Source organism: Dreissena polymorpha, chromosome 16 (assembly GCF_020536995.1).
Source record: "Dreissena polymorpha isolate Duluth1 chromosome 16, UMN_Dpol_1.0, whole genome shotgun sequence".
In the NCBI taxonomy this organism is placed as follows: domain Eukaryota; kingdom Metazoa; phylum Mollusca; class Bivalvia; order Myida; family Dreissenidae; genus Dreissena; species Dreissena polymorpha.
In genome coordinates, this window is record NC_068370.1 from 34739535 (window position 1) to 34763546 (window position 24012).

Sequence of the window (24012 nt, forward strand, 5' to 3'; positions counted from 1 at the left end):
AGACGCAGTGACGACCTGGAAATAAAGTCTTTAATAACAACAACAACGAGTAGCGCATACATGTAACGGCACGAACTGCAACCCTTAAAGCCACAGAAAATACTCAAAATCAACCAATATTTCGTAATATATTTCGTAAAATGAAATTAACCCTTAAACATTCAGTGTTCCTTATAACAATTATCGATATACGAAAAGTTTTGAGCAAGCGTTTGATAATGTCTAGTCCGCTCTGCGGTTAGTTTTTAGATGTGTCACCAATGCTGTAAGTTGGCACGTTCACGTACCCTTCGATTGTTGACGAAATGGTCGCTAGAAAATGCGAGTTTGGTACTTTGGGTGCAGCATATGGTATCTGGCCCACTGGTGCATATTGGGGTACATCTTCATTTAATTCGGCACAATACATCAATGTCTATATCTGCATCTGTAACCAACATTGTGTAGACTGTGGTAATTTCTTTGCTCTTAAAGCACAACTCTCGAAGAACGCATACATGGGCTGTCTCCTCCTTGCCTTGCTTTTCCAGTCTCGACGCCTGTGCCTTGGCCATTTCCAGGAATGAGGTTTCAAATGCTGACATTGTATCGACCCGTCTTCGCTTGGTTTTTGGGGGTTGACAAGCGATTGTGACAGTAGATCATGGAGTCTGCCTAGTAGGGATTAATTCTGGGCTTGTTTGTCTATTCGCACTGGGTGTTGTTCGTTACAGACTTCAAAACTTGTATGTGAACTCGCATAGACAAAAAAGAACATAAATACCGTAGCGACTTCTTATAGCGTTATATCTTGTTTGAAATATATACTGTGTCTTTTGAAAAGCGATTATAGAGTGTACAATATGCAGACGATATATATTCGCATATTACTATTCTCACTTACCTGAAACGCCATCAATTGACATTTCGTTGGCTATGCTTTTTCAGATGTTTGATGCAATGTCTTTGTATTCTTTCATACGTTGCTTGTATGTTTCAGGGTTATCCCTTACTAAATTTATTATTTTTTCACTAATATCTTTGCTTGAAAGTCGACCTTTCATGTTGACTGCCGTCCGTGTACTGAGTCCGCGTCCGTGAAAAATCGCTCACCCGGCGATTTTTCACGGACGCAATACGCGGACGAAAAATGCGGACGCGGAACGCGGATACATGGAATAGCTCCAACATTTATCAACCAGTTCGTTTTTTCGCGGACACGGAGACATGGAAACCCGGCCTTACTTATTTTGTGGTTTATTTGAGTTGCAAAGATATTGATTCGCCATTCGAGGTGAGTAATTGACATGAAAGGATATGGACAAGGGGAAAGAAATGGTGATAAACTAGTTGAGGCGTTCATACGCGAAATCCTGGTATTCTGAAAAGAGAAGTTTCCAGAGAGAGGACGGATTTTAAGTGAAAAGCGTAACGAGCAGCTGAAAAATAGAGAGAATGCCAGACCTCATGTTTGTGTTTATTTTATATGACTGGCAATAAAAGCCGCTTTTCTTCAATAATTAATTTTGTGCAACATTAACTTGTGTGAAAAGTATATTAAATAACAAGTATTATACCGTATTGTTTTGTTGTAGTGTTTGTTTGGCTAAAACGAACTTGATAAACATCTCGCGCATTACACGATCTTACTTGATCATATAAAAGAAACAATCTATGTCACGCCATGCTCTATTGGCAAAGTTAGATGACTCACTCTCCCTCCTGTGTTACGAACGCCTTGTTGTATCTTTGTTGTTCTGATTATTATTACTACCTTTTTAGGATGTGTCGTTCAAGTCTTTTTAACAGTTCAAAATGATTAATAACAATACAGGGTAATACATCCTAATAATTCAGCATGGAGTCATCTAATAACATAGCAGACTACGTATTATATGACTCCATGCTGAATTATTAGGATGTATTACCCTGTATTGTTATTATGAAAAGCATGTCCTTTATGTTTTTATAAATGTTTGCAACTTGATCTTTTAAGTAACATGACAGTTCGAAAGTGTATATTATAAAATAGTGGAGAACCGTAACATATACTTATAATGTTCATGTTTTATTATTTTTATATGTAATTTTCTCTTTTTTTTTTTCGAAAGCCACGTCAAATAAAACTACCTCTCCTAATTTGTCTTTGCGTTATTATTGAAAAGGAAAAAAAAAGATAAGATAAACGTTGACTATTATGATGATTTGTTTGCTGCTGATGATGAGGATGAGAGTATTAAACACACACTGACCATACTGTCAGAAGCCCTCTATGAGAATATTCGTTCTATGGATCTTTTAACAGATCGTCGAAACGACACTTTCTATTTTCTTCAGCCTCATACTCAAAAAAATAAAGGAAACTGAAAATCAGCGATCAATATACAACTTATTGCTTAGACGCTGATACCGATAAAACAGCTTCTTCGATAAAAAAAGATCAATTGAAATGGATACAATTATTAAGCATCACGAACGCAGAACGATTTAATAACTTGGATTGATTTTGTTCTTTTTGTTTTATTTTGTGGATGAATTATATGAAGTATAAACTGATAGAAATTAAATAGCAGACAGATGGGACTGTCCGCATTGCCTGGTACACGCGCTCCTCACCTAGGCGACCGGGTTCGATGCCCGTGTCACAAGCCATTCGAGTTTGGATGGTGGTCACCATACCGGACACTCGGGATTTCATGCGTGCACTTTACCACCACATACCTTCAACACAAAATAGCACACCCAAACTTAATTGGCGTCGCACTGAAGTTCGGCGACTCGTATGTAATACGTTTTTTTTTTCGCTTATGGGAGGAGAAGTTATTTTACGGATCAATGTATATATTTTTGTTGTCAGAATATCTTGCATAGTGGTGATTTTTTGTGTAAATTAGTGTAAATAAATACTGCATTTGTGCCTATTACATTTACTACAACATTTATTGCCAATAATGCAAAGCTAATTCTTTTAATTAATAACTGATCACAGGGACTGGGCAATAATAAAAGATCACAGAGACTGTGCAAATACGTGTGCAAATACGCGAACCGGTGAAACTTTCTGGTTTTGTATAAAAACAAAACAATCAAAATATATTTATTTTATGTTTTTTCTAACAATAGCGCAGACTTTTGCTGTTCGGGTTTTGGTTAACGCGTATTTTCTTCAATTTTACAAGACGACAGCGATTACACGGTTTATTGCTTTATTACACTACAGTCACTTATTAATATCTTAGTTAGAAGGTGATTTTTCAAGCGGTTCCGTAGTGTAGTGGTTACACGCTCGCTTCACATGTGAGAGGCCCAAGGTTCGAGCCCCAGTAGAATCAAATTATTTTATTTGTGTTCTCTGTTAACTTTTTGTTTTGATGTAGACATTTTAGTTTAAATAAATATGCTGTTTTATTGTAACCATTTTTTTTGTTTTTATTATGCCCATGAAATATATATGTGTGAGAGGGTGGGGGGTTCGTAAACACATTAAAACATTTTCTGTGTTTTCATATCAATGAGTACTCAACCCCTATCGTAAATGAGCAACGTACGAATAAGTTCAGAATCATCTCCCCTTTAAGTTGAGAAAAATATGAAATTACGCTTACAAGATGAAGCAGATTTTTTAAAACCTACACAGTTCTGTTTCATTAATGAAAACTGCACACGGATGCCAGTAAAAAAAAAGGAAACCAATGTAAATAAAAATGAACTATGAAATATTTGGGGGTTACAACACAAAATCATAGATAATGGTTATTTGGGGGTTATAACACAACATCATAGATTATGGTTATTTGGGGGTTAAAATACAAAATCATAGATAACGGTTATACCAGTATCTTTTTTCTATTTTGTTTAAAATAATCGGCCAATATATTAATATTTAAAATAGAAAAAAAATCGTTCCATTAACTTCATTGAGTGCCTTTTACACTGAAATTCCCGACGCCCTTTGATGCTTTGCATCAATACTTATCTTGTACATCCCTGTTACAATTAAAAAGCTGGGAATTAAAGATATATATTTTTTTTAATCGCTCCATTTAGAGAATCTTGCAAGTTTATAAAAATAAAGCAGCCTCATGAGCGGAATTATTTGACATATCCCGAAATATATACAAGCATAGTAGTGTGGATAGCCGAGATGTGAATGCGTAAGCCTATTAATTCAATGCATAATGGTTCCAGTTCCGCTGGTTTAAAACCTTTTTATATTCATTCATAATGTTATTTTTATTATGGTAGAGCTATACATTTCCATGCTTTAAATCTACCAATTTAATGATTCACTGACCCTTGAAAAAGTGAACGAGGCCTTTTGAATGGTTCTATTACATCCGAAGTAAGCAAGACCTAAATCATGATTTTATAAATGTATAACAAAACGCGCTCGGAAGTGGAGTAGACAGTTTTATTTGCCACACAAACACAAGACAGTGCTTTATAAAGTACATGATATACATATGATAAAGATATGAAATTACTTGATTTGACTTAAACGTATCTTCACTTGCGGATAAATCAATTTTGGGACATTCTCAATTTCGATAACAATTTAATAAACTTGCACATGTTTAGTCTTCTCAAAGTTTCAATTAATGCTAAATATTTAAGAAAATTTTTTTTAGTCCTCTACAAAATGCGAAATAAATATACATTGTGCTTTTTATTTTTAGGCCAGCATTTTTGTTCTTTTTTGTTTTACGGGAGCGCCCGACCCGATTTTTCGACAAATAAAAATAAAAGTCACTTTCGTTATTTTTATTTAAATTTCTCCCGCCGACCTGGTATTTTATCCAAAAGTAGAAAAAAATATACGCAGATTGCCGAAAGTGTTGTTCAAAATTTGTTGATAATATGGGTTGTTTCGTTGTGCGAAGTCGACTTGTAAAGCGTCAGCGATTTTCATTGACTATTGCAGCCAATACCACACGCTATTAGTCAATTGGTGAGTATTTAACAAATGATTTTTTTATTGCATTTTCGAAATGGCGGACATTAACAACAACGAGACATATGTAGCATATTTTAAAATCAAATTAATTAAAAACGGAGCAGAAACAATTTCAATTAGAAAAGTTATTCTTCAGAACACCATTGTTGACATCTTGCCCATATTATGTGATACGAAATTAAAAATAATTATAGATTTTGCAGATGATGCAGAGGTGTCCCCATCGATAACTTTCGGTGTGTTAAAAAGTTTTGGGTAGGTTTAATAAATATGCGTATTTTTTAAAATGTAGATCCTGTAATATTTTTATAGATAAAAATCAACATCCCGAAAATGTCCACGAAGTACTACTTTACGTTTCTTTATAATGAACATGAGGGCTGAACCACAGGTACTTGCATCAATAATCCCATTCCCCACCCACCCACCCACCCACCCATATATATTCTTTATTCAGACCCCACCCACCCACCCATATATATTCTTTATTCAGAAAAAAAGTATGCAAGACAGCTTCTGAAGAAAATAACATTGGGTCCGGATGTTCGTATGTGCGTCAAAGTCACAAGAAAGTTTTAATTATTTTTCTTGACACGGTAGCAAATTAACATGCTTATTATTCTTCATTAACTTAAAACAAAACTTTTTTTTTTCATATATTTAACTGTATAACTATTTTTACATCAACATTTTAACCATTTTTCCGGTACCTTTTGACCTAGTTACGTCCCTTTGTTTGGATCAGTTCATTCTATTGAATTTCTACAGACGAAACCAAAGTTTTGACTTTCAAAATGTCATGAAAAAGTAAATGGAAATTATTTCTTAATTATTTGATCAGTTTTGTAAATCAGAAATACATCTTAATGTATTTTTCAAAAATGAGTTTATTTTATTTTTTAACATTTGTTTTCACAATCAATTTCTTCGATCATAATCACACCAGCAATATGCTTTTTCTTACTACATGGTCTCAACATATTTTAGCAATGTTGGTTCCAATTATACATATAAACATGTTTAAACTCGAATGATTATTCAAATGATTTGTGTTTAGAATGCAAATACCGCCACTATGTTTTGTAAATATACCATTGAGGAAAGGAACCCTACTAGCCTAGCTATCGTTCCAATCCTATAAACTTTAGATGCTTGTACATTATGTTGTAAAACACATTACTGAATAAATATGTTTAAACCAAAAATGAGTTATTATTTAGCCGAAATATGATGTTCTATCAACTGTACATAATGTTTTCATACTGCAGGATTTGTACCGCAAGAAATGCAAGTAAATTTATCACACCTCAGGCTTTGTTGATAAATGTGACCAATTGGCTCTATGTATTTGTTCCAAGGGTTATTATTATCTTCATATTTATATAGCTCTCTCTGTTAATTATATATCCAAGAAAATGTCATTTCTGTTTCTCCTTCAAATAATACAGACAACACATTTCATAGAAATTTTTATTTGAACTTAAACTGTGAATAAGAGAGGAACAAAATAATATGTGCAAAAGTTTACACCATTTTATTTTGATAATACTGTGAGTCTTTTACGAAATTATTAAAATAAAATACTATTTTAAAAATATACAATTACATAGTTCAAAAGATGTTTTCTATATATAATTAATATTGCGAGTAAATTATATACAGTCAGCAGAGTAATTCTACTTGAACAATTTAAATCCTTGCTACATGTACTATTTGATTCTTTATACGGCTTTCACTTAAGAAAATGTTCAATGAAATAAATCTAGGTTTCTAGGTATATTGTGATTTTTACCTCAATATTTTGTTGGGGCTAATGTGAAGCCAATGGACACAATACAAAAACTACGAAGATTACCACCAAACAATGCCACATACAAAAAAAATCTCCTAAACTATGCGTTTTGAGAGAATAAGATTGTTTAAGCTCTTTATTATATAAGTAAATATTAATCATGTGAAACAAGGCAGGGACCTATACAAACAAATTTGTATAGGTCCCTGAACAAGGACGGGTTATTTTTTACTCCAAATGTATGATTTGATCACACCTAGAAGAAGAAAACAATAACATGTTACACACCAACTATTGAACCCCTGATCCTTTCGGTTTCCAGAGCTCCAGATAAGGGTCGTATTTTCGTAATTACGAATTATTTTCAAGTCCGTTACGTATTTATTTTGAAATCTTGTCGTACCATTAAGCATTACAAAATCAAGTTACGAATATTATTTCTACATCGGTTCGTATCGATTTTTATTGAGTTCTGTTCGCGTATTAAAGATCTTTTCGGTGCTTATATAGAACGCTATCGGGTTTGTTTAACAAAGCGCATTTTTTCCAATAAAAGCGGCGTGTACAGTCTATAGACCAGTTGACGAGTGACGTCACGCGCACCTGCACAGTTTAAACTCCGCCCACTGGTTGACAAAAATGGGTGTATTCATATAAGCGCATATAGAGAAGATTAACAAAATCATCGTTTTTAATGATAATCATGCACATATAAAATATATTTTTACTAATTATGTCTATATAAAACATTAGCATGCAAGGGCATGCATCTTTGGAACGTTTATATTGTTGTTATTATTCGTTTTTACTCACAACCAGAGACGTAGATAACAGAGATAAGCAGGTCGCCAAATATCGGTAAACTCTCGCCCGTCGCGGGTTTCGGCGAGATAAGCGCTCAACTGTTTGTCGGTTGCCACGGTAGTTAACACGCCTATCAACATTGCTGAAACACGCTTTCGCGTTTCAGTTTTTGCGATTTGAAACAAATAAACTTTTATGTATTATTAATATGAGAATGTATGCGGTACTAAGACACAATTGTAATGTGTCAATTAAAATAAATCACATGCCGCATTGATGTATTTAGCGATTTTATTCGCCTCCAGTTTGAAAAAACACACACCATGATAACCGGTATTTAAAGGGGCCTTTTCACAGATTTTGGCATTTTTTAACTTATTCATTAAATGCTTTATATTGATAAATGTAAACATTTGATCGTAAAAGCTCCAGTAAAAAATCTAGAATAAAATTAAAAAAAGGAAAAGAACATTGCCCGGAGCAGGTTTCGAACCAGTGACCCCTGGAGTCCTGCCAGAATTCTGAAGTAAAAACGCTCTAGCCTGCTGAGCTATTCCGCCGAGTACACGTACTTGACGTATTTTATACGTTATATAAGCAATCTTCGTAGTTGCACACAATTTAACGACAAAAACAGAACTCTCCAAATTATTCAATCGTTTCGCGTTGCAACGCTTTATAATTTTTAGGTTTTAAAATCGTCAAAAGATGCATATAATGGCTATATTAGAGCATGGTAAATGTTCAGTATTACTGTTTCTTCACTTATATCATAACTAAAACGAAAATTTGCGAATCTGAAACAACTTTTTTCAATTTTGTCAATTTACCAAAGCGTGAAAAGATCCCTTTAATGATGGCCTTTGAAATACGATAAATTCAAATAAAGAAGCGATTATAATCTTACGACAAACAACTAATAATTGGTTGTTCAAATTAGATTTTTGTTTTTCATTTTAATTGCAGTGTTTAAATTTGATAAATCCGACTGCCATTTACGTGTAGTATAATTTGAATAAAGCTCTGAACAAATTCGTCTTCATATGGAGAGAATCTATTCTTGGTCTGCTCTAATCGACTGTTTGTGTTCATTGTTCTCTTTAATGACCGCTAAATTTAATGCACGATTTTACCAATTATAACATTACCACCTAGAGTACATGTGTAGAAATCTTCAGACCCGTATACTGTGCCATTCTCCGTAATTAAGCATATCGATCCAGTTATGAAGTTACTTTTCTGTGTCTTTTCACAATGTCTGAAACAGATATTGTGCCATGGGATGACGAGGATTTAAATCTGGATTTACTTCTAGGTATACCGATTATGATGAATATTGTGATATTGAATTATGATGAATATTATGATAGTTAATTTGTTCAGGACTTTACTCAGTCAGTTGTGTATGAGTGCCCAGAATGCAAAGTTAATGAAAAGAACATATGGATTCCGATTGTTGTAAAAAAGCATCATCTAAACTTAAAAAGTATGTCCTCTTATGTACATTATGATTAAGTAAAAGGCATGTGTCCCGGCTTCTACAGAGGAGCCTATGCAACCATTTATGTGATAAAGTCTCTTCATAAACCTCTGTAGTAACAATTTTAGTCGGTGCAATAAAAGAATGCATGAACATAGTTTTTACAGTTTAATATTTCATCAAAACTTCATATTTCATGAACAAATATCAATACACCTTGCATAACAAAAATTGAGCAATTTATTAAACATAACACATATTAAGCAAGTTGTTGATATAACAAATAACATATTGGAAGAAAACAGCTAATATTCTGCAGTTATGCAGGCAACAAACATGTAAGCTAATGCATAAGAGCCATTATCGTTTGAGGCAGGATATTAATATTGCTGAAGAAAAACCATGATCACATAATAATTTTTCATCATGGCGATTGGACTATAAATGTGACTTAGAGTGTTGACATGTTTTTACCATAGCCATATAAGGAAAAATTTACCCGCTTCGCAAACAAAATGGCGTCGTCTATATTTTTCTTAAAGTCTCGCGAAATCCCGTAACGGGTGAGAACTCGGCACGCTTTATTATATAAATTGGGCGACTTTCCAGTCTCTGTTATCTACGTGTCTGTCACAACGAACTCGGGAGTGGAACACAATCTAAGAGCTCGATATGTGGTTACCACAAAAATTCTCTCTACTTGGCACTTCTTCGCGACCATTTTTAGCTTAAACAAATCTCAGAAATTGAAATTCTTTCAGAATAAATTAAATTTAATGAAAAAAACAAAAACATGGATGAAAACAAACAACCAAAAGGTCTATTTTCTGTACGCAACATAAGGTAACTGATTTGAACCTTTATGTCTGAAAAAACTTACCTTGTTACACATTACATAAATTCCCTTGACTAATGTTATTGATTCGATACAGTTATCCACGAAGCATTATGGATAAAATTGATTGAATCAGGTCTTAGCTGCAAAATGATAACAATGATAAAATGTATATATGCAAAAGTTAAATCATGTATAAAAAACAGTAAGGATATGTCTTATTCCGACTTCTTTGACGTTTCTCTTGGTGTTAAACAAGGAGAACCTCTGTCACCTCTACTTTTTATTCTGTTTATCGATGATATTAAAGATTGTATTGATGTTCAAAATTTTTCAAATGATGATTTGCATTTGCTATCTGTTTTTATGATGTTATTTGCTAATGATATTGTAATATTTACTACTAACCCAGTAAGCCTTCAGAACCAACTTAACGATATTTACCTTTACTCTACTAAGTGGGGTCTTAAAATAAATGTAAATAAAACGAAAATTTGCATATTTGAAAAACTTAAAAGTAGGTGCAGCTATTCATGGTTAATTAATAACGAGTTCATTGAGATAGTCGATAATTTTGTGTACCTGGGTATAAAATTCTATTACACTGGTTATATGTCCCATACTGTAAAAATATTAAATGAACAAGCCCTTAGAGCTTATCATCATCTTTTATCTATTTTTAGCCGTGTAAAATTAGATGTCAAAACCAAACTATCGCTGTTTGATTCACTAGTAGCGCCAATCATCTTGTATGGTTCTGAAGTTTGGGGCATCTATGATATCTCTGATATTGATAAATTGCATTACAAATTTTGCAAAAATATTCTCCGTGTAAAACAATCTACTTCTAACTATGCTGTTCTAAGTGAATTAGGAAGATTTCCTTTATCTGTTATAGCCAAACTAAGGGCTTTGCGTTATTGGATGAAAATTGTAAGTAATCAGAATTCAGTATTATATCAAGTGTTTACGGAACAGATGCATATTTTAACCAATTAAAATTGTACGAAAAATAACCTATGGTGTAAGGCTTTAAAATTAAGTTTAGACAACCTTGGCTTTGGCTATATGCTTGATACTCCTGAATTAACAGACGATATTGAATACAAGGTAACTCAACGTCAAAAAGACCAATTTATGCAAGAATGGAGTGATACATTATCTTTACAGCCGAAAATGGAATTCTACTTAAAATCAAAAAAAAAAACTTCGAATATGAAAAATACCTTGATTGTTTATCCAATGAAAACTCCAGAATTTTAATGAGCAAATTTAGATTAAGTGCACATTGTCTTGAAATAGAAGTTGGAAGATATAATAGTTTATACCGAGAAGTGTAAACTTTGTAATCAAAATGTATGCGAATCTGAATATCACTTTTTACTTTGTTGTCCATTATATAACGAATTGCGTATAAAACATAATATCAGGACATCCTGGCCTACAATAAGTAAATACATATCAATGATGTCTTGCACAAATGTTCTAAAAGTCAAAACTATGGCAAAACTTTTGACAGAAGCTTTTAAAATTAGATCTGAGAAATTAAACCGTTTAGCGGATGTATAATTGCATGTTTTCACACATTAATGTATTGCATAGTCTTATATGTCATTTGTTATTATGCACACGTGTTTTGCTTGTTTGATATATCTGTTTATACTTAAATAGGATATATGGTATATTGTATGATTCCCTGTCTTGGCCACATCTTGTTTGTATATATGTTCTTGGCCAAAGGCAGAATGCCGGATTGCCAATAAACTATTGAATTGAATTGAATTGTTTTATTTAATTGTTCACACTTATTTTGACACTCTTAGTTGCAGCTTTTATATCCCGGTGTTTAATTGCATCTCTGTTCATCAAAAACCGATTATCTCGTTATGATCGGATATTGTCCGGAAATTACAAAGAAAACATGGTGTCATAAAGTAAAACCCAGGGACCTAAACTTTAGTCTCTGAATAAACCACATGTGGCAGACGATTGTCTGGTCATTAAACACAAGTTACGATACCTCCATCTCATGTCTTGGCATAATGAGCTGTCATTTAAGCCAAATTTTAAAGCTAAAATACTGAACAGTGCTTTAATAAAATATTTTAACATTAAACAAATGAAGACATTTGTCGGAAATGGATATATTTATTAGGCATTTTAATCATAATAAAACATTGTTTAATAACTATACATTCAAAATATTGTGCAATTTTACTGCTACGCAAGTAAGGTATTTAACTGGTACCGGCAAAAGTAAACTCAGCTATTACGTGTAAAGATTGTACATTACTGCAGTGTAAGAAACACCACCATGAACAAAAGCAATCACAATAGGGTAAAACATAATTGCGTTAAATAAATTAAATATATGCATTTATCATAAAATGCTACAGTTTTATCACTCCCTATTACTAGTAAAGAGATTTCAATATACATGCACAGACAGTTCAATTTGCATAATATGCAGGGGTTTTCCGTTTGTATGCTAAATTGTATTAATATTGTCATTTAATGTAAAAGAAAATCACCACAATATTTTAAAATTGTAATGTATTACGCTTTTTAGGGCTTTGAATTATATTTAATGCACCTTTGACGCTATCGATCACTGATGAAAAATAACACTATCCACACCACTTACAATTATAATGAAATTAATACATTTTTATAATTGTTAAAATATAATTTTTTAAGTCTTACTATCAGAAAAAATACGGCTAATTTATTGTTTTGTTTTGTGGAATTGCCAGTATTTAGTCTTCCGATCACGTTTACTCTATGCTTATAACTGTTGCATAGTGTAACTAGATACAGACTATAGATAGCTGCATGCTTGAATAACCTTACTATTACATTGTACAGTGAGCTGATAAGCCAGTCTCACTTGAGCAACTAACGTAGTAACATCATTAAAGAGTATAGCGCACATTTGTGTTTGTTATTACTAAGACTATTCACATGAGTGAAAGAACAACTACGCATAACATCAAATATGAAACAATAACTACGTATTTTTATGACGAGGAAATTTGATTTGTGTACATACATCTTTTTGGTACTAAAAATGATATATTTGCACTATCTTTTAAGAGTTTTAATGTTTATTATGGTCTTATTACCAATTTTTTGACTGAACAAGAGCCCTTTATACATGTTTTACGTTACTTTAACCAGTATTTTTGCCAACCAGTGAGTGCGCATGCGCAGAAAATTCCGAATGTAAACAATAACATTCAACTGGTCTATATGTCAAAAAACAATGGCGGCGACCAGAGAGCGTTCTTAAAAACGTCAAAGCGTGCAAAAACACGCTTTTAACATATTGTACGCAAAGTGAGCCGAAGTTGAATGTTAAGAAAGACATTATAGAAAAGATCTTATACGATGTTGTATGTTCAGTTGCCGACACAGTCGGAACACAGGTGGAAGTAACGTACCCTGGATAGTATTTTTTTTAGGAGCCCAATATATTCAAATAAATATATAAAATCATGTTTAATGAGAAAAAAATGACAAAGAGCCATGAAAAAAAATCCCCACCATCTGATATTGGAATCATAACAGGGTCATTAACTAGAATTTATCATAGACCTGTCTTCGAGGGCCGCAACAATGTCAAAATTACCTTTGGTCCAAAGCATCCCTTGATCCTCCTATGGGCAATTGGACAACCTTTCAAAAAAAGTTAACTTCAAAAAAATCTGTCCAGCTGTCAACTCACAGTCGGTCGATAACCAAGCAATATTTCCAGTCCGTTTGTCAACCCGAATAAATCTTCGACATACTTTCAAACAACATTTTTTTAGTTTTTGCCCCTTAATCGATAGCTCGCGTCCTATTCCTTTAAAACAACGAGGCGGGTCAAATAATGCATGCATATGCAACCACTTGCCCCTAAAAACTTATTCTTGTGTTATCATCCGGAAACCACCTGGTGGACGGACCGACAGACCGACCGACCTACCGACAGACATGTGCTAAGCAATATACCCCCTCTTCATCGAAGGGGGGCATAATAAAATATTTCTTTTTAATTGTTGAGTGTTTAACGGTACATATTACGTAAACATAAACATATGTGCATACTTACAATACGTACCACAAATACGTAGTTAATATTTAATGATTATTATTTCGTTCTAAATGAAACGTTCTGTCGCGCCAAAGAATAAATTCAGGGTCCAATTTGTACGTCGAGTAGCCTATAGCTCCACACTGTTATGAATGTGCAAATGAAGACCTGCATTCAAGTGTGGCTTGTGCAGACTAATCACATGGCCTCCTTGATGGTCTAACTTGAAGATCACTAATAAAAGTACAACTCTGTCACATATGTGTCAACATTATATGTTCCAACTGTTGTAGTGCGGTCTTGTTCGCTTACGCAAGTGAACCGGTCAAGGGACGGTTACGAGTTATGTAACTTTGTGAGCACTTATGTACCACGGAAATATTTATCGAGTCTAATTAAAAAACGCTTACTTCCGGTCAGGATGACACCACTGACTGGTTGTAATTCCATTAACTAAAGGCTTCTAGTCAGATACGCCTGAATTCACTTAAAGAATTAATCTGTAAGTGAAAACCAAAGCAGCTTTAACGAAAATAACTAACTTTAATTCTAAGAACTAGGAAAATAAAGAACAATGACAGAAAATTCAGAACAGGTACAAGCCAAGTCTAAAGAATCTAAGTATCGTTAAAATAAACAAAATACAGAAATTACCTTAATGAATGTAAAAAGAAGTTCACAATCTGTTAAAAACTGATATAAACATTAGCTACTGTTAGTCTAGAAGTTGCTTCAAAAATTAAGTTTCGAAAATAAGTCTTATTTAATCTAAAGAAAACAATTTATAAAGAGTGGAAAACTTCAGTGACTCAAATGTAACAAATAAGAAGAGTTTACAAAAGTTATTTCAATCAAGAGTCTTTCTAATTTAGAAAATGCCAAATAAAATTACCTAATTAATGAGAACAATTTGGAAAATAATGCCGAAATGTCTTGATGCTGGTCTTGCAATAATTTAGAGTTTAATTTATTATTTATTTATATAATTTCCCACCTTTTACCTTTTGAAGAAAACATCAAGAAGTGACTGAATCGGCCAAAACAGCTTATTTTATCCAGTTCTGAGAGCACTGGCAGAACAGTCCATTTTCCCACAGAACAGTCCAATAACAGACATTTTGATTGATTAAATTTTTTTTTTTGTGAAAGAGACTCTATTTACCTCGTCCATAGGTTCAGGTCGAGGCCATCCTGCTCCATACCGTACAACAGATTATGTGTTAGTAGCACAAATATGGGTTAATATTTTCAGACAGACATTGTTAAAATCATACCACAATAATTCATTGTATTATAATAAAATTATATGCACAAATAACACATATCATTTTTAACAATCTTGTAGGTTTATAAAGAAAAACATTGCAATTATACAAATATGATAAAAAATAAGAGAGATGGAAAAAAAAGGTGTGACACCTGTGTGCTTTAAATGTATATTAAGTAGTACATATTTTGTAACATTCAATTATATTGGCTTGGGTTCATTCAACGAATATTCTTACAACTGACCAATTTGGGAATATATTATTTTGGCGAGTCGTCTGTTTTTGGATTTCCCATGATAATAGTAGAGATCTCTTAAGTCCTGGAACATTTGGGATTGTATTTGTTCGTTTACACATAAAAATAAACCTTTTAATTTCAAGGAGCAATATATTGATAGGATTCATTTTTTCTGTACAGATTCCTAAAAGCATGTCCTGGCAAGAGAGTGTTGTCATATTGACATTATTTATATTCAATACATTTGTAACATATTGAACAATGGTTTGGATGTGCTCACAGCTCCAGAAAAGATGAGTTAAAGTTTCCTCATGATTGTTACAAAATGTGCATATATTATCATCAACAATTTTCATTTTATATAGCAATGATTTAGTTCCTAAGATTCTATGTATTATTCTAGTATGTAACCATTGTATATAAGTATCTCTGGATATTTTAAAAACAAAACTATGCACATACTTCCAGTTTATATTACTAAATATTCCATTCCATTTAGTTTCACTTGTAGGTTTTTCAGTATTTGAAATAAAAGTTTCATATACTTGTTTATTGTGCTTCTGGGTAAAAACCAACCGAGTTAAGGTAACAAGAAAGAAAAGGTCCATTACTGGTTGTTGTTTTGATTGGTTAAAAATATAATCTCTACTCATAGACTAAAAACATAGTAAAAACACTCAAATCAACACAATTATTTAAATTGAACATAAACAACATACCTCTATTCAAATATGCAAGCTACACATGCATTTAGCTATCAAAAACACAACAATAATCAATGATAAATATCTAAGCTCTGGGGAAGTCTGCAGAGGTTTTCTCAAAGATGGCTTATCAGTAATAGTTCCCATTATATATTAATTTGCTACAAACTGATAACTAATTTGCCAAAACAATAAGAACAGATTTACACAAGATATTACAACTTAGCCAAAAATGTCATTATACTAGAGAAATATGCATTTTGAAGTATTTACCCTTTAAGTGTTTTGAAACCAAGGGGTCTAACAAATTCCAGAGCTGAACTAAAAAAAGATTAGGGAATCTGAGTCAGGTTAAACAAGGGAGATAAATACAGCAACATTATGTACAGGTTGTCTTTCTTTCAACTATCTCTTAGTTGATAGGCTTATCATAAGTGCTAATGACTAAAACAGTTATGTCAATTATGAAAAATCTGTGTTATGAAAAATTACATAATATAGTTAATGTTACATAATAATGACATAATAAAACTAAACTTTACTGCACAAGCGTACAACAAATTTAGCGTAATTCTCAGAATATATGTATTTTTAGGCAAATAAAAGGTTGCAATAAACTCGAATCTGCACCCAACATAGCATGCTTTATAGAAAATACGGCGAAGCACTTTACATATTAAATTTAACCAGACACAAGTTTCGGATGTGCCTAAAATGTTTTCCCTTCGAAAATACAGGGCGTTTGCAACTTCAGTCCCCCTCGCATAAATGTCAAAGTAAAACTGTTCCATTAACAAAAGCAGCAAATGTGGCCTCTGGAGTCTTTAAACGCTTTTTATTTAGTTCTTATCCTACTTGACACAGTGTCGAACTCGTTGGAGATATCATTTGAACAGAAGCTTTCACCACATTACATGAAGAGGTCGACGGTCCAATACGCGTATGATACGAATTGGCACGACTGTAATAGTATCTTTCGTCAGGCACTTTTGAACTAACTGCTACACATTATAACCCAAACGCGATTGTTTCAAGCGCAATAACTGTGTTTCAAAATCAAATTTACAAATCAAAATACAACTACGTAAGGGCAAATCAATGCCATTATACACGAAACATCTCGATATTTAAAGCAAAAGGTGCACGTTTAAGAATAAGTACTTTACAATTATTTATATAATACGACGATATATAATATATTAGTTAGTATTTGTTATTGGAATTTCAATGGCACTTTGAGGATTATATACTGCATGCCACCATACAAACGTCGATTTGAATGAACTATAAACTGACGATAGGTCGATGAACTTATGTATACATTTTGTTTCACCTTTTGAGGTAATTTTATCAAGGTGACTCAAGCTTTGAACGGAATATTATTTAATCATTCTTTCTTTTGATAACATATCAAGTCTGAAACCATTCAAGTTCGTCATACGCTGAGATACACCTATTGTGGTATAATTTTTTTCATGGACTAAACGATTGGAGAGAGGATACGTTCACGGCACGCATAATGCTTCCAATTGGTGTAACCAAGGTTTTGTTAAGACCAGGAATACCACCTTCAATCAGTCCGATACAAAAAACTTCACCACTGCAGTCGTTAAAAAAAACTGGCCCACCGGAATCCCCACGGACAGCGAACGGCTTATTTGCATCACTGGAACGCACCACAATTTGATCATACAATGTATAGATCGGGTCATTAGTGATCGGATTACGTATTACATGTGAGTTAAGCGATTTCGATTGAAGGATTTCGCCACTAGTATATCCAGTTACACCGCCAAATTTCCAGCATGTACCCCTGAGGTTTTCTTTGTCTTTGTCAAGTACCCTTCCGGATGTAAATTCATAATCTGAAAAACAAAAAAAAACATATAGGTGCATACGCATCAATTTGCATTACCCTATGAAAGATGAAATGCGACACAAACTATAAAACAAGACGGAAAATGTCCCTGGGTCGCTCACCCCGGAACCTATGGAACTAAAATGGTTAACAAGGCGTTTGTAATGTTTGTAAAACAACAGCGGCTTATGACATTGCTTTTTAACACGGAAACATTTTTGATTCCTGCTAAGATGACACGTTTCTATTAAGTTTTATGCTGATTTGGCAAAAATGACTTATAGTGTTCATAAGATTTCACTATAGCTTTATAAAAAACTTCCCCGACTTCTTGTAGCATTGCTTTTTAATGACACGGGACAGTTTATGATCTTGGTACAATTATCATCAAAACAAATGTTCTAAAAACGTTTCATGAAGATTTAACACAACAATTGGCAACGTGAGTATTCACAAGATTTCATGTTAAGATTGTTAATGAATGATGTGTTATGTACGTGTGTTTGTTAACAAACTTTTAAAATGACAGTGGTTCCATTTCAATTAAACACATACCGTACTAATTAGTGTGTTTGACGAACATAGCCTGTATCTATATGTTTTCATGTTAGAAAATTAGTAGATTATCTGTTGATGATAAGAAATGTGACAAACACATTCGTTAATGTGAACGTAACGTTTACCATAATCAGGAGGTTTTTCCGGAGCGGGAAATCGTCCACAAACGGGATGTCTTTTCTGTAACTGAATAATTGCAATTTCAAAACCGGACTTTTCATCGACGTATTCTTTGACAAATATCTCTTTCACTATGCCTATATCATTTGGCTTTTCAGGCTGAAAAACAACATAATCGTCTACTACGAGTTGAACGTTTCCAGCGTTACCTATTACAGAACCCAACTCATGATCGTCCATTAATACGTGAGCACATGTGATGCCACAAAGGCCGTACGTGCTATGTTTAAAAAAAACACCAAGTGTGCCTTTTAATTCACATTTACGTTCAATTGAACAGCCCATGCGAACATTTTCATGTATTTCATAGGAACGGTTCGTCAATTGTACAAATGATCCTTCCCGAACAGATACACGGATAGCTTCATAGGACTTGTCAAATGGATCTTCATCAATAGGTATGCAACCTTTAGCGTGAACATACAATAATAACCGCGGTTCATATGTACTGTTCAAGTTAATTGTGCATCCTTCAATGAAAGACAGTCGCTTATGTTTTACGTACAAGCCCTTCGAGATTTTACGAATGCATAAACGCAACCTTTCTTGGTATTCTTCTGGTATATCGCCTATTTCATCTACATTAGACGATTGTAAACAGTCCACCGCCTTGGTAACGTAATCGATTTTGTCTGAACCAGTAAATGCTTTTTCCATATCTTGTTTTATATTTTCATTAGTGTGCGAAACGACAAAAACAACATGTGTCTTGTCATCATCATGAAATGCAGGATAAACGTCTAAAACTCCGTAAACACAACGTATCCTCTCACAAATTGTTTTACATTCGGACTTAAGTTTCTCTGACTTTCTTCCGTGGGTTGATAATAAGTCTCGCAGATATTCCCGTGCACAGAGTGGTATCCGTGGTAGAATCTCTACATGTTCTAAAGTAAAAAAAGGATAATGCGAGCATGTTATTATTCAAACAATATGGACGTTTATGTTGAATATTGTTTAGGTAATGGTATGTATCATCGTAAATTTGGGGTGTGGTAATTTATTAGATGTTTAAAAAGGGGGATAGGGGGTTGAGAAATTTGGAACGAAATTATTATCAATCTAATTCAATTTCACAAAGAGAACCTTTGCTAGTTTCGTCGTTCTGTTTATCAGTCGGTGGCAAATCAATCATATCCTTAATCGATTTTTCCATACGGAACGGAGTTGGCGTATCGCTAGATGCACTTGCTTGAATGTTTTGGTTCTGGTTCATCAATTCGACAAGATTCTGGCCAGACTCTAGGTCAGCTTTACTTCTTTCTCCGCCACTCATCATCATCGAACTTTCCCCTGCCATTGCAGTTTCACAATCGGAACCTTTGCTAGTTTCGTCGTTCTTTTTATCAGTCGTTTGCAAATTAGGAATTTCATCAATAAACTTTTTCATATTGGCCATCAGGCTCCCAAAATCGATAGGACTTGGTAAATCGCTAGATGCGCTTGCTTGATTGTTTGGATTATGTTTCTTCAAACCGACAAGCGCCCTGCCAAACTCTGGATCAGCTTCTTTTCCACACATGCATTTAGCTATCAAAAACACAACAATAAGAAATGATAAATATCCAAGCTCTCGGGAAGGACTTGGTGACTCGCTAGATGCGCTTGCTTGATTGTTTGGATTATGTTTCATCAAACCGACAAGCGCCCCAAGTGCCTTCTCCAGTACGGATTCGAGGTTTGACATCTCACTTCCAGGTTTTGCGTAGCGGCCTTGATTTGCATTCGATGTGTCGTTTTGCTTTGATGAATCTGTCAGTCCGCGTAAGTTTTTTTGAAACAATTGCTTTACGTTGATGTCCATGCTGTCACCACCTGTTTCTGTTGTGGAGTTGTGGCTTGTTGACGTATTTTCAGCGGATTTTGTAACTTGGGTGTTTTCTTCGGTTTGCATAGGCCCTCGATTATTTGCTTGTGACAGAACGTCTCTCATAAGTTCTATAACGTCCTTTTCGTAGCTGCTGAACAAGTCTGCATTCGAGTCATTAAAGTGTTCATCAAAAAAATCAAGCAGAGTAAATGGTTTTGAATCGGCGCGCGCAGGTTGTACACTAACTTCTGGACTGTCGGGTTTTGGAGGGTTGTCAAGAAACCATTGAAGACTTTCAATTGGCCTTTTTCTGATGTGGTTTACCTGGACTAGAGCTTGTTTTATCGCATTTTCGCTTGTCGCCGTTATTAAGTTTTGATTTCGCACAAAGTATAGAGGTATAAAACCGTTTTTGAGAAAATTTATCATCTTATCAAGCATTTTAAAAACAGCCTCCAGTATATTGTCTTCTTTCCAGAAGGTTGGGGGCGTCTCTTCTACTACCCAGAAGACCACTGTTTTCCAGTGATATGATGTTAAAACTTGCGGCGGAGTGTCGAAGTAAGCTTTCTGGTAGGCTTTTAAGACACGCCAACATAAAACTTGCAGCTTTGTCAGGCTTTTGGCAAGGACAAGTTCGCACTGAGAAAATGACAAACGAAAATATCCATCTTTTGCGCTTTCTACATCTGAATTGCCTTCAGCTTTGTCTGTTGAATTTTCAACCATTGACTTGTCTATTTTTCTGTCATATAAAGTGGTGACATTTTGTTTATCACAAGCGTTGACGACTTGGTTCTCGACTTTGATGTATCGTTCGATAAAGTCAGGAATTCTAGCTAGATCTGTTCCCGTGTCTAAGGGCTGCTTAGCAACAATCTGACAGCCCGTTTCAGTAACCTTCTTGACGATATCCTCAGGTGGCCATTCTCTTTTTCTGTTGATCCATTCTTTTGCTGTAAATGGCCATCCTTCAAACGAAAAAGCTGGAACAATGTCTGCGGAAAGACACTTATGGAATTCAACTGATTTGTCTTCCGTGCCTTCCGTCGGCCTTGATTCATATTTGTAACCCACTTTTGATCTTTCAATGGTATTAATTCTAGCTTCTGAAGTGAATGCACCATGTTGAAATTTCCTTTTGATGTTGACTTTTAAGGTTTCCTCGTATTCCTTTTTTATGTGTCTCAGCGCAGACACTGGGACACACTGACCTTCAATCAAAGTAGATCTAATATCTTCAAAATACGTCTTATGTTCTCCGTTCATACCAAGTACCCAAAGGGATGCCGGATGATCCTTGACATACAGAAACAAGGACTCCGATAAGAGCTTCTTTGTTGCAGTAAGTAGAATATCCACGTCACCAGCGTCAAATGGGGTATTCACCTTAGATCCATCTTGTGTACTCCCGACTGCAACTAATTTGAGTTCAGAAAACCCCTGCAAATCACAAAAGGTCGCAATTGTATTACCCAATGATTAATATCTATTTATTTAGTTTACGTAGTTTTTTTTATTAGATGCAATTTAGCATAGTTTGACCGGTACCTGCATGAGTAGTATTTTCGTTCTTGAAAACACGTGTCATTCTTGTTTTTCACACATTATTGTTTAGCATACACATAATTGTTGACATGTTTGCGGCGCATCATAGGCAACACGTACATTTATGTGATTAATTTATAAGGGTAGTAAATTAAGAAATTATAATTATACTTATTTTATAAATAAAACTTACTTGTAGAAGTGTGTTATGTATTGGCACTATTGCCAGCGTTTGCTGAATAGCTATCGACAACTTCGAGTCCAGTTTTTTAGCCAAACGTAGGAGTTCCCCACTGTTGCCTTCGTCCGTTGTCAATGACTCGGAATGATCGTCAGCACTTTCAACAGTCGCCATTATGTCCTCAATAACAACACAACTAGCAAATCAAATAAAAACCGAACACTTAGATAAGTAATTACTCATACGTGTTTGTATTTTCTTCAGTTTATGAAAGGGTTAAACATAATTACGGGTAGACAAACCAATGCAGGATGATGTGTCAAAATGTCCGTTGGGAAAACCTGCGATCAATAGTTGAATCGAAACAATCTTGGAATAGATATTTTTAGAAAATCTCAAGGACAGATTAAATACTCTTGAGGGTTTAAATAGAACGTATTGAATTTCGATCACTTCTCACCTCAGTGGTCACATTTACCTCTTTATGTCAGAAAAATAGTAGTATTCTATGTTGTAAATATGTTTTTCTCAGAATAATTTATTTAAAAACACGTTTGTAGTCTAGCACATTGTTTGGTAATTTTTTAACGTTGAAATAGTGTATATCTCTTTATATTGTACGTCTATAATATAACACAGGTCTGTTTTTACCTTAAATAACATTTTTGTGAGAAAAAAGCTATCCACTGTTGCTGTATATTCGGCCGCTTGATTTATTTTCACAAGTATTTCGTTTATTCTAATTCAACTATTTGCAATACCGGCAAGACCTTTACACTTTATATCTTTCCAACAAAATGTATTACGGATGATTTAAAGATCATACTTTTATTAAGTTACTAATGCACCTAAGCTATAGCAACTCTGAATTATTCAAATGTTTGCTTAAAGTCTATTTGGCCTTCAATTTTACGGGAAAACTGTGTGTGTGCGTGTGCGTGCGTGCGTGCGCGCGCGCGTGCGCGCGCGCGCGTGCGTGCGTGCGTGCGTGCGTGCGTGCGTGCGTGCGTGCGTGCGTGCGTGCGTGCGTGCGTGCGTGCGTGCGTGCGTGCGTGCGTGCGTGCGTGCGTGCGTGCGTGCGTGCGTGCGTGCGTGCGTGCGTGCGTGCGTGCGTGCGTGCGTGCGTGCGTGCGTGCGTGCGTGCGTGCGTGCGTGCGTGCGTGCGTGCGTGCGTGCGTGCGTGCGTGCGTGCGTGCGTGCGTGCGTGCGTGCGTGCGTGCGTGCGTGCGTGCGTGCGTGCGTGCGTGCGTGCGTGCGTGTGTGTGTGTGTGTGTGTGTGTGTGTGTGTGTGTGTGTGTGTGTGTGTGTGTGTGTGTGTGTGTGTGTGTGTGTGTGTGTGTGTGTGTGTGTGTGTGTGTGTGTGTGTGTGTGTGTGTGTGTGTGAGTTTGTAAATCCTACCAACCGGGGAAAATCGTATGAATACACACCAACAAACCGGGGAACACCTACCAACCGGGCAATTCCCCGGTTGGTTTTAGGCGAAAATCTCTAATCTACGTGTATGAAATACCAAACTGTCCATTTAAATTAGAAATCCAACGCCTTTTCCAATTAGCGGGTTTGTGGCATGCACAAAATATACACAAATCTTGACCAAATTACAATCGAGTGTGTATCCAGGCTTATAACAGTTCCCCGGTTGCGCTGTTTAAAAATCATACACTCGGTATTTATATCATTTAGTGAAAGTAAGTTGGAAAAATGGAGTTTCGAGCAAACAAACGCATTAAACTAAGGTAGGTTTTTT

General features: G+C 34.8%; 3 protein-coding genes across 11 annotated transcripts in view; 1 reads left to right on the forward strand and 2 right to left on the reverse strand.

Annotated features, from left to right (window-relative positions):
• The window catches only part of LOC127862116 (kelch-like protein 21), a 167450-nt gene that overhangs the window by 52388 nt on the left and 91050 nt on the right, over nucleotides 1–24012 (forward strand). The gene's annotated exons all lie outside the window — the stretch shown is intronic.
• Nucleotides 14443–19643, reverse strand: LOC127862117 (uncharacterized). Its single transcript, XM_052401105.1, has 2 exons — nucleotides 18671–19643; nucleotides 14443–17994 (listed from the first exon to the last, which is right to left on the reverse strand). Exons 1-2 carry the CDS (start codon nucleotides 19380–19382, stop codon nucleotides 17603–17605), a joined length of 1104 nt encoding a protein of 367 aa, XP_052257065.1. The 5' UTR covers nucleotides 19383–19643; the 3' UTR covers nucleotides 14443–17602.
• LOC127862114 (uncharacterized) lies at nucleotides 19743–22615 on the reverse strand. The gene is made up of 2 exons (XM_052401101.1): nucleotides 22277–22615; nucleotides 19743–21978 (listed from the first exon to the last, which is right to left on the reverse strand). The coding sequence occupies exons 1-2, from the start codon at nucleotides 22436–22438 to the stop codon at nucleotides 19783–19785; spliced, it is 2358 nt and encodes a 785-aa protein (XP_052257061.1). The 5' UTR covers nucleotides 22439–22615; the 3' UTR covers nucleotides 19743–19782.